The sequence below is a fragment of the Lolium perenne genome, chromosome 2, assembly GCF_019359855.2.
Source record: "Lolium perenne isolate Kyuss_39 chromosome 2, Kyuss_2.0, whole genome shotgun sequence".
NCBI lineage: Eukaryota > Viridiplantae > Streptophyta > Magnoliopsida > Poales > Poaceae > Lolium > Lolium perenne.
Window position 1 is genome coordinate 244,876,787 of NC_067245.2, and position 14,739 is coordinate 244,891,525.

The following is a 14,739-nucleotide window of genomic DNA, read 5'->3' on the forward strand; positions in this document are numbered from 1 at the left end:
TAAGGTTTATGAACCTGAGCATAATGATCAGAGTAGCGCAGCATCGAAATTGGTTTCGGAAGCGGCCACGACGATCATGGCTCCCATGACTACAAAGTGTTTTAGCCATGGAGATCGAAGTACATATTGAACCTTGTAGGTATGGTTTACTTTGTGATCAAATAAATGATTTGTGGACAAAGGATTGATTTTGAACAATGATAAACCAACTACAAACAAAGAAGTTATGATGGGCCCTGACTCCGTTAAAATGGCCATACGCCATGAAATCCATAATAGATGAATACTTTTTGAAAGTAAATGGATCTATAGACTTGGATGAAATATCCTTAAAGAAGCTCGACTTGTCGAAAAATTGTTTACGACAAAGTTCAAAGAGTTGACTACGATAAGATTAGATCTTCCGTAGCAATACTTATAGTCTATGTGGATTATTCTAGTAATCACTACATATTTCTTTTATGAGATATGCTAGTAGGATGGCAAAATACACTACTTAACAGAAGTATGTATACAAGATACAACTAATTGTTTTGCTAGTCCGTAGAATACTAGATAGGTATACGAACTTCAATTGGATAAAGTGAGTATCACGGAGTTGGAATCTTCACCAAGATGAAATAGTCAAAGAATTTTTGATTTCATCAGAGACGATGAAGAGGCTTGCATTTGCAAGAAATTAAGTGGGAGCGCTGAGACATATTTATAATACTTATGTAGATGACACGTAGTTGGTTATAAATGATGTAATTATATACTTGATTAAAAAGGTTTCATTGAAAATTAAACTTCAATGAAAGGATATGGACTGAAACATATTTAGTGTCAAAATCTATGAAGATAGATTGAAACACATAATAAGTTTAAGTCAAAGTACATAGAATGGATATTGAAGTAGTTCAATATAGAAATGTTAAGAAAATGTTCTTGTCATGTGAAGGTTTAACAAGACTTGAGTGTATCTGACACTCAATGAGTAAAAACACATGAGTGATTATAGATCACGAATAATATGTACACAATCAGATATCATGTGCTATAAAGTGTTATGAGCATATACCAGAATGATTCATATGATGATCATTGGACGACAGTAAGAATATCCTTGAGTACTTTAGAAGAACTAAGGATATATATATATTTTTGTATGAAGAAATGACAAACAAATCGCTGTAAGGTGTTACACCGATATTGGTTTTTTCACATATAAAATATAATTTCAATCTCAAATTAGACTAAGTGTTGTTTAAAAGGTAGCACAATGAGCTAGAAGTTGTCTATGCTAGATTTAGAAGAGTTCTAAATATTGTGACGGAATCTACAAAAGAAGGCAGAGTATGTCATTGTTTTGACAATGACAAAGGATGTTAAGTCAAGAGGTTCTTTGAGAACTTGGTGTATTTCCGACAGAGTCAGAACTTTGAAGCTATATTGTGTGTGACAATATTAGTGACATATTTCAGACCGCGGAATTAAGGTTCCACCAGAAGACCAAACATATTTAATGCCGACTCATTTGGAAATGAGTGATGTGTTAAGACGCAAATGAATTACAAAATACATACGTTTCTGAGCGTGTCAGATCCGTTGACTAAAACCTCTCCCGTGAGCAAAACATGATAAAGCACCAGAAGGCCAAGGTGTTATATCTTTACAAATGTAAACTAGATTATTGACTCTAGTGCAAGTGGGAGACTGAAGGAGATATGCCCAAGAGACAATAATAAAAGTGGTTATTATATATCTTTATGTTTATGATAAATGTTTATATATCATGCTATAATTGTATTAACCGAAACATTGATACATGTGTGATATGTAAACAACAAAGAGTCCCTAGTATGCCTCTTAACTAGCTTGTTGATTAATGGATGATTAGTTTCATAATCATGAACATTGGATGTTATTAATAACAAGGTTATATCATTGTATGAATGATGTAATGGACACACCCAATTAAAGCATAGCATAAGATCACGTCATTAAGTTATTTGCTATAAGCTTTCGTTACATAGTTACCTAGTCCTTATGACCATGAGATCATGTAAATCGCTTATGCCGGAAAGGTATTTTGATTACACCAAACGCCACTGCGTAAATGGGTGGTTATAAAGGTGGGATTAAGTATCCGGAAAGTATGAGTTGAGGCATATGGATCAACAGTGGGATTTGTCCATCCCGATGACGGATAGATATACTCTGGGCCCTCTCGGTGGAATGTCATCTAATGTCTTGCAAGCATATGAATAAGTTCATAAGAGACCACATACCACGGTACGAGTAAAGAGTACTTGTCAGGAGACGAGGTTGAACAAGGTATCGAGTGATACCGATGATCAAACCTCGAACAAGTAAAATATCGCGTGACAAAGGGAATTGGTATCGTATGTGAATGGTTCATTCGATCACTGAAGTCATCGTTGAATATGTGGGAGCCATTATGGATCTCCAGATCCCGCTATTGGTTATTGGTCGGAGTGAGTACTCAACCATGTCCGCATAGTTCACGAACCGTAGGGTGACACACTTAAAGTTGGATGTTGAAATGGTAGAACTTGAATATGGAATGGAGTTCGAATATTTGTTCGGAGTCCCGGATGAGATCCCGGACATCACGAGGAGTTCCGGAATGGTCCGGAGAATAAGATTCATATATAGGAAGTCATATTCCAAGTTTGGAAATGATCCGGTGCATTTATGGCAGGTTCTAGAAGGTTCTAGAAAAGTCCGAAAGAAATCACCATGGAAAGTAGAGTCCCGGAGGGACTCCACCTTGCATGGCCAGCCAACCCTAAGGGGGAGGAGTCCAAGGTGGACTCCCCTAGGGTGGCCGGCCAACCCACCTCAAGGAAAGGTGGGAGTCCCACCTTGGGTAGGACTCCCTCCTTGAGTAGGTTTCTCACATATGGGAGGTTTTAGTGTTGGGGTCTTATTCGAAGACTTGGACTAGAACTCTTGGGGCTTCCACCTATATAATGAGGGGCATAGGAGAGGGGGCTGACCACTTCAAGTCTCAGCCTTGGCCGCACCCCTTAGAGGGCCGGCGCCCAACCCCCTCTCTCCCCAAACCCTAGCGGTCTCTCTCCTCCACCACATCCCGCACGCTTAAGCGAAGCTCCGCCGGATTTCTCCACCACCACCGACACCACGCCGTCGTGCTGTCGGATTCAAGAGGAGCTACTACTTCCGCTGCCCGCTGGAACGGGGAGGTGGACGTCGTCTTCATCAACAACCGAACGTGTGACCGAGTACGGAGGTGCTGCCCGTTCGTGGCGCCGGAAGCGATCGTGATCAAGATCTTCTACGCGCTTTTGCAAGCAGCAAGTGAACGTCTACCGCAGCAACAAGAGCCTCCTCTTGTAGGCTTTGGAATCTCTTCAAGGGTTAGTCTCGTTTATCTCCTCGTTGCTCCCATCTTCTAGATTGCATCTTGGCTTGGATTGCGTGTTCGCGGTAGGAAATTTTTTGTTTTCTATGCAACGTTATCCTACACTCATGGTTTTGGTCCCTCTACGGCTGACACCTCACCGTTCCTTATGTATCTGCTGGTCTAGTTTCTGTTTTGAGTGGTGATTTTGTTGTTAAAGATCTTGGCAAGCTGCATTACTTCCTTGGTTTGACTCTCACTCAGCAGAAGTACTCTCCGGATCTTCTTCGATGTTCTAGTATGCTCAAGTGCAAGACTGCTACTACACCCATGACCTCTACGGATAGACTATCTGCTCTTGATTTGTACTCTTCTTTCTGCTGATGATGCCACCGAGTACCGCACTGTTGTTGATGGTCTACAGTTTTTGACTACCACTTGTCCTGATGTTTCCTATGCTATCAACCGTGTATGTCAGTTTCTCCATGCACCTTGAGATTCTCACTGGACTAATGTTAACCGTATCCTACGCTATTTTCGGTTGACACTTTCATATGGCTTGCATCTGCAGTCGGCGCCTTATGGAGTCCTATCTGCTTCTCTGATGCAGTTTGGGCTAGTAGTCCGGATGACAGCCGATCAACGGGGGGATATGCAGTGTTCCTTGGTCCTAACTTGATCGCCTGGAGTGCTCGAAAATAAGTGATAATGTCCCGCAGTAGCATTGAAGCCGAGTACAAAGAAATTGCCAATGCCACAACTGAGATCATTTGGATACAATCTTGGACTCTCACTCAACAAAGTACTCTCTAGATCTTTTTCGACGTTATGGTATGCTAAAGTGCAAGACTGCTACTACACCTATATCCTCTACTGACATACTATTTGCTCTCGATGGTGCTCTTCTTTCTGCTGATGATGCCACCGAGTACCACAGTGTTGTTGGTGGTCTGCAGTACTTGACTATCACTCGTCCCGATATTTCCTATGTTGTCAACCGTGTCTGTCAGTTTCTCCATACACCTCAAGATTCTCACTAGACTGCTATTAAGCGCATCCCGCGTTACTTTTGGTTGACACCTTCATATGGCTTGCATCTGCAGCCGACGCCTTTTTGAGTCCTATCTGCGTTCTCTGATGCAGACTAGGTTGGTAGTCTGGATGATAGATGGTTAACGGGGGATATGCAGTGTTCATTGGTCCTAACTTGATCGCCTGGAGTGCTTGAAAACAAGCGACAATGTCCCGCAGTAGCACTGAAGGTGAGTACAAAGCAGATTCCGATGTCACAGCTGAGATCGATACAGTCTTTGCTCCGAGAGTTGGGGATCTCTCAGGAGCACCCGCCAATCTTTTGGTGTGATAACATCGGTGTTATGTATCTATCTTCAAATCCAGTATTCCATGCCCGAGCGAAACACATCGAGGTTGACTATCACTTTGTGAGAGAACGCGTTGCTCAGAAGCTGCTTCTTATCAAGTTCATCCATTCGAAGGATCAACTTGCTGACATCTTCACGAAGCCGCTAAACCTCATCCCTACCTCAGTTTGAAGGCTATCGGTGCAATCTCAACCTGCTGAATTCTTGAGAGCACGGTTGATATTGAGAGAGGGTGTTATACTCTGTATATACTGGGTCTTTGCACATATATTGTAGTCCCACCTGTATTTGTATTGTACACTATGATGTACCTATATATAATGCATAGGTCACCCCACGTGGAGGTGTGCCACAAACCCTAAAACACTTGTGTAATAATCCCACATCCTGCAAACTAAAAACTAGAGCGAGAAAAAAAGCAGCGGTAGTGCAAATAGCTAATGCGCATCCTGTCCCGCTGGACAGCCTAGGCCACACCACCACCCATAGTTGTCAGAATCATGATTCTACTATGCGATTCTACAACTTGACAACCCAAATTCAGTGAAACGATTAAACGATTCGGCTTAGTAGAATCTTAGATTTTACAATTCTAGAAGTTAAGATCCTACAATTTACAATCCTACTATAGAGTTCCGATCTCATTCAAAATCACGATTCTAACAACCACCTGCATTAAATTTGGATTATCCTCGGAACCCGCTCTGATACAGATTTTTAGAAACATGTGAGGCACTTAGATCATACAGAGCAATTAGCCACATGACTTGAAGATTAATTATCGAGATTCGACAAATTTGTGTACTCATAACATCATGACTACTAGCGCTCGTCCAGCTGCATACAATTGACATAGTAAAACTAGGACAAAACCCATCGAGGCCATCAAGACTAGTAAGATGCATACATTTCTAGTTTATGTTACTAGTTTTATGTGGTTTTATGTATTGTATCATTTACTATGTTGTAGACTTATCTTGCTGCGAGGTGTGTGATGTTATGGTAATATAACTAGTTATCACGGCAATCTCTTTATTTATTTATTGTCATGCCATGTTACTAAAACGTCATGTGTGATATTTACTTTTTTGTGTTACTCCTAGTCTCCTACTATGAGTAGTTCTTCCACCACGCATGTTACACATGCTGAGACACATTTCCCTCTGCTAATTACAATTCCAAGTATGGGAACACGTTGGATTGTTCTCTGTAAATTGAACCAGGTTCATATTTCATCATCTCTGCTCAACAAATCTTTTTTTTTTTGGAACTATTGTTAGCTAACCTGACAAGTCATTCGAAGTCATCTGCACAAGGAAGTCACGTGGACAAAACAGATTTCCTTGATCATCCATCCCTGCCGTTCTCCATTCCTGAACGAAGTCAGTGGCCTTCCGTTGGGACGGACAGCCCATGACAAGTGTCGGTGTACGCGTTGGCCGAAAAATGACTTAATCCGAGGAAGAAAATGCAACGGAGAAATGAAAGAAGCCAGACTACGGTTCCACAAAATTCAGTTAATATTGTTTAAGCAGCACTTGATTCGAGCTGTCGGGGTCAGCATTGGTGGCGACCATTACTTACAATATAATAATATATCCATCTGTGTTGTTCTTCCCTTTCAGATGAAGCATCCGGCTTAGGTTTTGTCACAGGTTTTCATTGAGAACAAGCAAGTGCGTGGGTGTTTGCCCTATGCCTGGGCGCTCCACGATAGTCACCTGGGGCGCGTCGACTGGGCCTCGCTTGGTCTCCACCGTCTGGCGAAAGGTGGGCCCCGTCTGGCGGAAAACGTGTCGCTCTTGTTTCTCTCACACAGCCCTCGCATCCTCCGAAACCCTACCCTCTCGCATCACATTTTTTGGCGGCGGCGGCTCCCCACGCGCTCCTCTTCCCCACGCGGTCTGATGCGGGAGGTGCTACGCCCGGCATGGTCATTGGCGGACGGAGCTCTAGAGGCAGCGGTAGCTCGACATCGACGGCGACGGCGGCCGGACATGTAGGCACTCTCTCCTCTCCCTCTCTCCAGCTACTCAAACCCTACCGTCGCCCCTCTTGGTCAACGCCGTCCGTCTCCTCCCACTGATGACCTCTCCCTGCTCCTTCTCCCCTCATAGCTTTTTCTTGAACAGGGAAGAAGGACGCGACCGAACTTAGAGAACGACCGGCGGAGAGAACATGCTCCATCCCATGACCCGTGCCGCCGCTCCAACCACTGCTTCGGCAACTGCTGCTGGTTCATGTACTTGACCGGGCCGCTGCAGCTCCAACCCATGAAAACAAGGTAGATTTCTGCCCTCATTTCCGTTCTTTGCTGTTTTTTACTCATTAGCTATGGAATACAGCTAACTGAAGTTAATTTCTATAAAAGGTTGAGATGACCTACATGACAATCAGGCCTGCCATGACAATCTGATTTTTTAACATGTGGTATGGTGTTTGCCTGCGCATAACATCGTATATAATAATAAAGCTACTAAATTGATAAACAGATGTATGTTTTATCTTTTTCCTTTTCCTTCTGTCACTGATCTTTAGTTACTGCAGGTGGAGCAAGGAGGAACAATCAGCAGATCTAGCATTTATTTTGCTCAAGCTACATGTTATTACTATAATAAACAGTGTGCCTTCATTCAACAGGCTATCATGGAGCTCTTATTGGGCACGGTACAGTAGCCTATTTAGCATTTAGTTATCTGGGTCGATGCATTTGAAAATTGGTATCCAAAACTGGCTTCATGTATTTGCAGTTACAGCTAGATGATGACAAATTGGATCCTGCTCAACAACACCCCATTGTATAGAGGTTTTTTCACGGCAAGAGCATTTGTGTATTTTGAAATGCTTGGTCATGACCTGTAAGCAACTTCCATCAGGCATGTATTCACTAATACTTCTACAACTATTCCCTTTGTTAGTTGAATAATGAATAATGTGGTAACTTAAAGTCCCACTTTATAGGTATGTGCTAGAGAAAGAATGGCTTCACAGGTTTACGACAAAACTTTGACAGGTTAGGTCTCATTTCCAGATGATGTTAAATTCCGTATGTATATGTCACCAACTTACGATATTATATCCATGGCGCACTCTGTTTAGATATTAGTGTATTGGTTGTCCATGAAGATGTAGGCATTGTTCACAGAAGCTAAAACCAAAATTATCCCGTGATTCCAAAGTGAGTTTCTTCCCCTCAAAATAAGCACTTTCTATGATTACCATTAGTATGCTATTACTTCTGGCTATGGTTATGCTTGATGGGTGAGGTGCTCATCATTTATTTGGTTTTAATTGGTTGTAACAATCAGTCGATGATATTATGCATCACCATCAAGTTTCTGGCTTATTGAAATATGCTTCATGTAGTTATCATTGTTCCTATAGTTGCTCTTGATTTCTTGAACCATCATGTTCTGGTGTGGTACTGGTATGTTCGTGTTTTCCCATAACACATAGTTTCCTTCGTGCGGGATTTTCCTCTATTACCACTTGCCATTTCTCATAGAAATAAATTCAAGGTTGATGCATTCCGTGTCAATTAAGCACCATCTTTTCCTCTTTTTGAGATAATTGGCTTGTTTGGTAGTCCTACTCTTGAGCGCTACTGATGGTTAGAAGTGATCTGTACATACAGAATGGTTCGAATGGTTAGGTAAATATCGTGTTGTTGGTTAGAATCATGGGCATATGAATAAAAATTGTTGTTTCGGAAATGATACGTCTTTTTATCCTATATGGTGATTCTTTTTACGAGATTATGTTGATCCTTTGGTTGGGTTAGTTTCTTCGGTTCCCTGTGGTTCAGCCAGTCTGCATAGTGTTGACCATGGCTACAGTAGCTGAAGGGTCTTATTATCTAAAGATGGCTTTCAAAAAAACCCAGTAGACTTCTTGGGCAAATATCTTTTTTGGCAGCTTGAGTTGTTCCAGGCTGCGGGGTTTCTCATGGCTTACTTGTAGGTACAATTTTGCTCCATCGTGTTGTATGGCTCAAGTTGGACGCTTAGCCTGGTTACCATTTTGTTTGTGCACCAAATTGTAGCTCCATTTTGGTCTTCTTGTATCTTGAATGACTGACAAACTTATACCCGGCAGATATATGCACTTGACAGTGTAAGCTGAGATCTTACCAGTCGCTATAGTCTGGGTCCTAGAAGTTTTACATGTATTCTAATTTATTTTGGATTATTAGTTTTTAAGTGCTAAGATTACGTACTAAATATCACTAGCGTTTTCTCTTCTCAAGTTACATATATAGTTGAATATAGAAGTGGTTATTCTGCAGATCAGCAATATAGTGGTTCTTCATGAATATGAGTTTCTCACAAGCAGTGTGAATTAACTACTGGTGTCGTAGCATTTTGTGTAGGATTATAGGTACAATGGTTCATGTTCTACATAAATTAGCATTTTGTGTAGCATTTTTTCATATTGTTCATGAATATGAGTTTCTCACAAGCAGGGTGAGTTCCTCACAATGCCCACTGGTTCCATACTTCGTATTTCCTGTCTCCATCAAATTTATGTATATCTTTCTCTGAATTCAATCTCTGTTTGCCTATATTGTTGACTCTATAGATACAGTATACATACATGATTGTTCAGTTTTACCTATTTAATATACTGTTGGAAATCATGGATCTAAATAAAGGTTACATTGGGGATTGATCATTTGTAGAATGCTTCCACTGAGATATGTGACTAGATATTTACTTGTGGTTTTGTTGTTAATGAAAAGTAATCGATATAACAAACTTGCATTCATTCTTCAGTTGGATAGGCTGGAAGGTTGGAAAGTGTGATTGGATGGTATCACTCACACCTTGGTTATGGATGATGGTTGGCATACATGCTAGACGACAGTCGGAGCGAGGCAAACTGCATACTGGAAAACAACCGGAGCAAGGCCACGAGGACTAGGCTAACTGCCATGGACCACAATCAGGACAGCACCGCCGCCAAGCAGCCACTGACACACGCTGAAGCATCTCTGCAGTACACAGCAATTGCCTGCGAAGCATGAGATATTTGAGCTAACAAATGGTTAATTGATTTCAGCGCATAGGGTGGCCATTGGTGAGGGCATACAGGACAGGAGGAACACCTTCCATGCAGCAGTAGCAGCCAAGAAGGCTGAGAAGCTATTTCTGAAGGTGAGGATTGATGGGGTGCCATACATTAGTAAGGTCGCCCTCCGGATGTACAAGGGGTATAGGGAGCTTAGAGAGGCGCTAGATTTGCTCTTCTCTGCCCAGTCCTTCTGACCAGCTCGTCGTTGCTTGCTTGTGGAAAATGTGCCATGTGAGTAAGTACCTTATCTCCCCCATCTTGTCATGCTTGAGTGCTCAGTGATATTTCCGCTTATTATAGTCTTGAATGGGTGTATTATTTTCACCTGATCTCTGAACTGTAGATTATTAATGCACTTCTTTAGAGAGAGGAAACTATTGCTTCTGTTGGTTAATTTATAAGCTTTACATCTTTCATGTTGGTCGTTTTACAGATTTTGCCAAGTTAATGATATTTGGAGACATGAGCTCTATAAGAACGTAGGAACTCAAAGTCCATGTAAGGAACAGTGCCTGAATAATTTGAAGCATGCCACTTCTTTCGATATCCATTTTAAAATTTACTTTTATATTGGTTACTTTGATGTGCAGGGTTAAGCTGTACTTGCTTCCAGAAATCTTCAATCAATTCAAAAATCACATTCGAAGCAAAGCACCAAGGTCAATTGATGACTCCCATCAGATAAAGTCAAGGTAAACATCCTACTTTAGGTGATATATATATATTCTCTTATAGTTGGCAGAAATTTTTGATATAAAGGAGATTAACTTGACAGTTTCCCTTCAATTAACTAATTCAAATATGTGATGTGATATATATTCTCTCACTGCCATCATTCTCAGAATATATATGTAGCTCCTGCTAATCAGGTTAATGTATATATCAAGGATCTGTGAAGATATATGTAACTCTTGCTAATCAAAATATTGTATATAACAAGAAGATAACCTTTCCTGTGAGTCAATTGAATTTCCTTTATGGACAATATACTGTATATTCCTTTTTGCTACAAAATCTATTATTTTTCTAGGGCATGTAAAAACAAGTTAGGTATGTAATTTCGAAGTTCTCACTAAGGTTAGTTTGCCCACTGTTTTTTTGGTTTACAGATATTGAGCTAAGGATCGAACCATGCATTGGTCAAATTCCCTAATATTTGTTCAGATTGTATGATTGTGTGGATCTACCATTTGTAATAATGTATTATATTCCACATCGGTGGGACTACCTTCTTACAAGTATGCGAGATGCATGTATCTGTGCTCTGATGTAATCTTGGATCCTATATAAATGCAATTACAACTATTTTTATGTCCCCATGTTTCATTTATCCAAGTGACCAACACGATAGTACTATATTTTACTATAAGTTTGTGTTAGTTGACCATCACAATATTCAGATTGGGTTGCCCCTGACCGGCGAGGAGGCGCCCCATGGGGCGCCCCAACCACTAGTTTTGTTAATTGGCTTGGTAGCTTCCAGTCAGGGATGGAGGGCCTTGACCAGGTGACTGAATCCTCCGTCTAATTTCGCACTTCTTTTGTCAAATTTGTGTCTGCACACAGTGTGCTCATTCGACATGGATTGATCCTGGTACGGTTGCCCACTGTTTTCTCAGCCAGATTTGCTTTCTGTCCAGAAGAATCCTTGCGCTATCTGCCTCGGCGGCATCGGCGCCGGCGGGGGGCAGGCCATCTTCACGGCCGAGTGCTCCCACACGTTCCACTTCCACTGCATCTCCGCCAGCGTCGCGCACGGACAGCAGCTCTGCCCGCTCTGCAACGCGCACTGGCGCGAGCTGCCATTCGTGCGACCGGCGGACCCAATGCCACCCGTGGATGTCGTGCAGCCGCCGCAGCAGCATCGGCGACTACCCATCCAGCCAGCAGATCCGGTCATCTTCGACGATGACGAGCAGGTGGGGCTGGCCGCTGGGGCCTCGGCTGATGACCGGCGGCCATCAGGAACATCATACAACGGGGCAGTGGTTGTCAAGACGCACACCGACTACAAGGCCGTCGCCAGAGACTCGGCTCGCGACAACTTCGCCGTGCTCGTGCACCTCAAGGCTCCCGGCACTGACGCGGCAGGCGACGGTCCGGCGCCACGCGCGCCGCTCGACCTCGTGATTGTGGTGGACGTCAGCAGCAGCATGCACGGGAGGAAGCTGGCGCTGCTGAAGCAGGCGATGCGGTTCGTCATCGACATCCTCGGCCCCGACGACCGCCTCTGCATCGTGTCCTTCTCCTCCAGGGCACGCCGCGTGACCAGGCTCGCGCGCATGTCGGACGCCGGGAAGGCGCTCTGTGCGCGCGCCGTGGAGTCCCTCACGGCGCGCCCCGGCACCAACATCGCCGAGGGGCTCCGCACGGCCGCCATGGTGCTCGACGAGCGCCGGTACAGGAACGGCGGCGTCTTCAGCGTCGTGCTCCTCGCTGCGTCGATTGTAGCGGGTGAACTATACGCCGACGAGGAGAGGCGTTTCTTGCTGTTCTTGGTCATACCGAGAGCTGAAGAAACAGACGGTGATGCCACAACTCTTCTCAAAGTTACCTGCGCCTACCGAGACGCGGCCGCCGGCGAGGACATCAACGTGACGGCCGAGGACACGGTGGTGGCGAGGCCGGAGCACGCGGCAGACGTGGCACGGTCGGTGGAGGTGGAGCGGGAACACGTCCGGGTAGAGGCCACCGAGGACATTGCGGCGGCGAGGGCGGGAGCAGAGCGGGGCGCGCACCAGGAGGCGGTGGAGATACTCGAGAACCGCCGGCGAGCGGTAGCGCTGTCGGATGCAGCACGAGGCGGCGACGCTATGATTGCCGCGCTGGAGATGGAGCTGCGGGACATGAGCAGGCGCGTGTCGAGCCGGCAGAGCTACGCGCGCTCGGGTCGAGCGTACATGCTCGCCGGCATGAGCGCGCATATGCAGCAGCGGGGCAGTTCATCGCAGCTGCAGCTGCCTTCGGTGATTGGATTCGACTCTGGACGTGTGACGACGTCGATGGCAGGGACAAACCAGGTGTCGCAGCAGGTCGCTGCAACGCTGCCGTACGTGACGCCGGCCACGCTCGCCATGCTGTTGCGGTCGCGGAAGGCGCGCGAGGCCGCAGCCGAAAGCGAGCAGCAACAGCACAAGGTGCAAGAAGGAACTGAAGGCTCCGAACCAAAGGTCCCCGAGGAGCTGAACCAGTAGCTTTACAAAACCGATGAAATTCTGATATGCAATTTGTTTTACAAAACCTAGGAGTACATGAGATTAATTTGATTTACGATTTCTCTTTTGGGAATTATGGGTTTACAGTTCCTATGCGTATCCCTAGGTCATCAATTTAACTAACATAACACAAGATATATAGTATAAAATATATATCATTAGAAAATTTAGATGTTGTATTTTTTAGTGATATACTTTTTATAGTGTAAATCTTATAGTATATTAGTCAAATTGATGATTTTGGGATACACATAGGCCCTGTAAACGAACGGGGGGAGTAATCTGAAACTCGTACGCCTTTCTGTGCTGATGTTCCGACTAGGAATGGAAATGGGTACCCATGACCCGCGTACCCGTTGGGTAAAAACCCAATAAGAGTACGGGTATGGGATAAAATATTACCCATGGGTTTGTAAATGGAAAAATACCATACCCATCGGATAGAGCGGGTACGGGTATGGGATGGTAGAACCCATACCCACATACCCATTTACCCATCTAAACTTAACTAGTGGGTCATTGTGATATTGTAAACTACTTAATTTCCCATAATCCCGCCTTCACGTTGCTAGGCTGAACCTCATGTTTTCCGGTCTCACATTCTCTAGTAGGTTAGTGAGGATTAGACCCCTATTTAGGATAGGTGTTCACATTCTATCATATTTTTTGATCAATTTGATGTGTTGTAAGCATTGGAATTTTTTACCCGCGGGTACCCATTTACCCTGTCGGGTGACGGGTATGGAAAAAACTTGTACCCATTGATGGGTATAGGTACGGGTGACGGGTAAGATTTAACGCAATGGGTACGGGTATGGGATGGCTCTACCCGTACCCATACCCTGCGGGTGCCATCCCTAGTTCCGACTTCTCATTTCTAAACGGAAGGAAGGAGAAACACGTTCTCTATGATCCGAAAGATTTACCTAAGTTGTCATGACTCGTATGGATATGCTTTTTCAGTGAAAGAAAAAATATTTTAAAATTTATTATTTAACAGTTCCCAACTTACAAAGAAAGCCTGGAATAGATTAAGGAACACTATGTAAACTCTCATGGCAGCAAGTTTCTTACGCACTCTTTTCCTTACCAGGGTACCGAAGGGGGCTGGAAGGTTTTTAATGAGGCGGCTTGCTGCTCTTTATCTTGTGTTCTTAATTAAAAAAAAGATAAAGGAAATATTATTTTAATCTCATCGGTAATGTTTTTTTGGCGAAACACAGTACAAACATAGATGCTCACACATACGTACATAATTCACCCCTATGAATATACACCCCTTATGCATATGAGCACTTTCGAAAAATGAGTCCAAGAACTGATGAACCAACGGGTTTTGAGATTGACGAAGTCACTACAGACGCCTTGCTGTCGACAGGAATGTCACGTCTAACTGAAAAATATTTCTCCTTTATAAGATACCAAAATGTTAAACCTGAGATTTGAACTCTGGTGAGTTGGCAGTGCCACAATGATATGGATATCCGGGCCTGGTACTTTAGGACAACCATTTATATGATTTTTGGGTCTAAGGTTGTACCAGTAGTTTATTATAATCTTGTTACTAGGAGATAATAATGTAGCCATGTCATGCTGTGGGCCATCTAGGGTTTTAATAGAGTCTGTTTGACTTGGGCCTGTCCAAGTCGAACTAGGTTAGGCCTAATAAGGGGGTGCTCTCCCTCTCATATAAGGAGATGGCACA

At 43.7% G+C, this 14,739-nt stretch overlaps 1 protein-coding gene across 1 annotated transcript; it reads left to right on the forward strand.

Moving 5' to 3' along the window:
• Positions 1-6,425: 6,425 nt before the first annotated feature.
• LOC127335475 (E3 ubiquitin-protein ligase WAV3-like) lies at positions 6,426-13,094 on the forward strand. The gene is made up of 12 exons (XM_071826601.1): positions 6,426-6,748; positions 6,882-7,033; positions 7,121-7,179; positions 7,297-7,416; positions 7,500-7,625; positions 7,711-7,762; positions 7,849-7,927; positions 9,522-10,054; positions 10,253-10,317; positions 10,410-10,511; positions 10,929-11,326; positions 11,460-13,094. The coding sequence occupies exons 11-12, from the start codon at positions 11,309-11,311 to the stop codon at positions 13,011-13,013; spliced, it is 1,572 nt and encodes a 523-aa protein (XP_071682702.1). The 5' UTR covers positions 6,426-6,748; positions 6,882-7,033; positions 7,121-7,179; positions 7,297-7,416; positions 7,500-7,625; positions 7,711-7,762; positions 7,849-7,927; positions 9,522-10,054; positions 10,253-10,317; positions 10,410-10,511; positions 10,929-11,308; the 3' UTR covers positions 13,014-13,094.
• Positions 13,095-14,739: the final 1,645 nt, after the last annotated feature.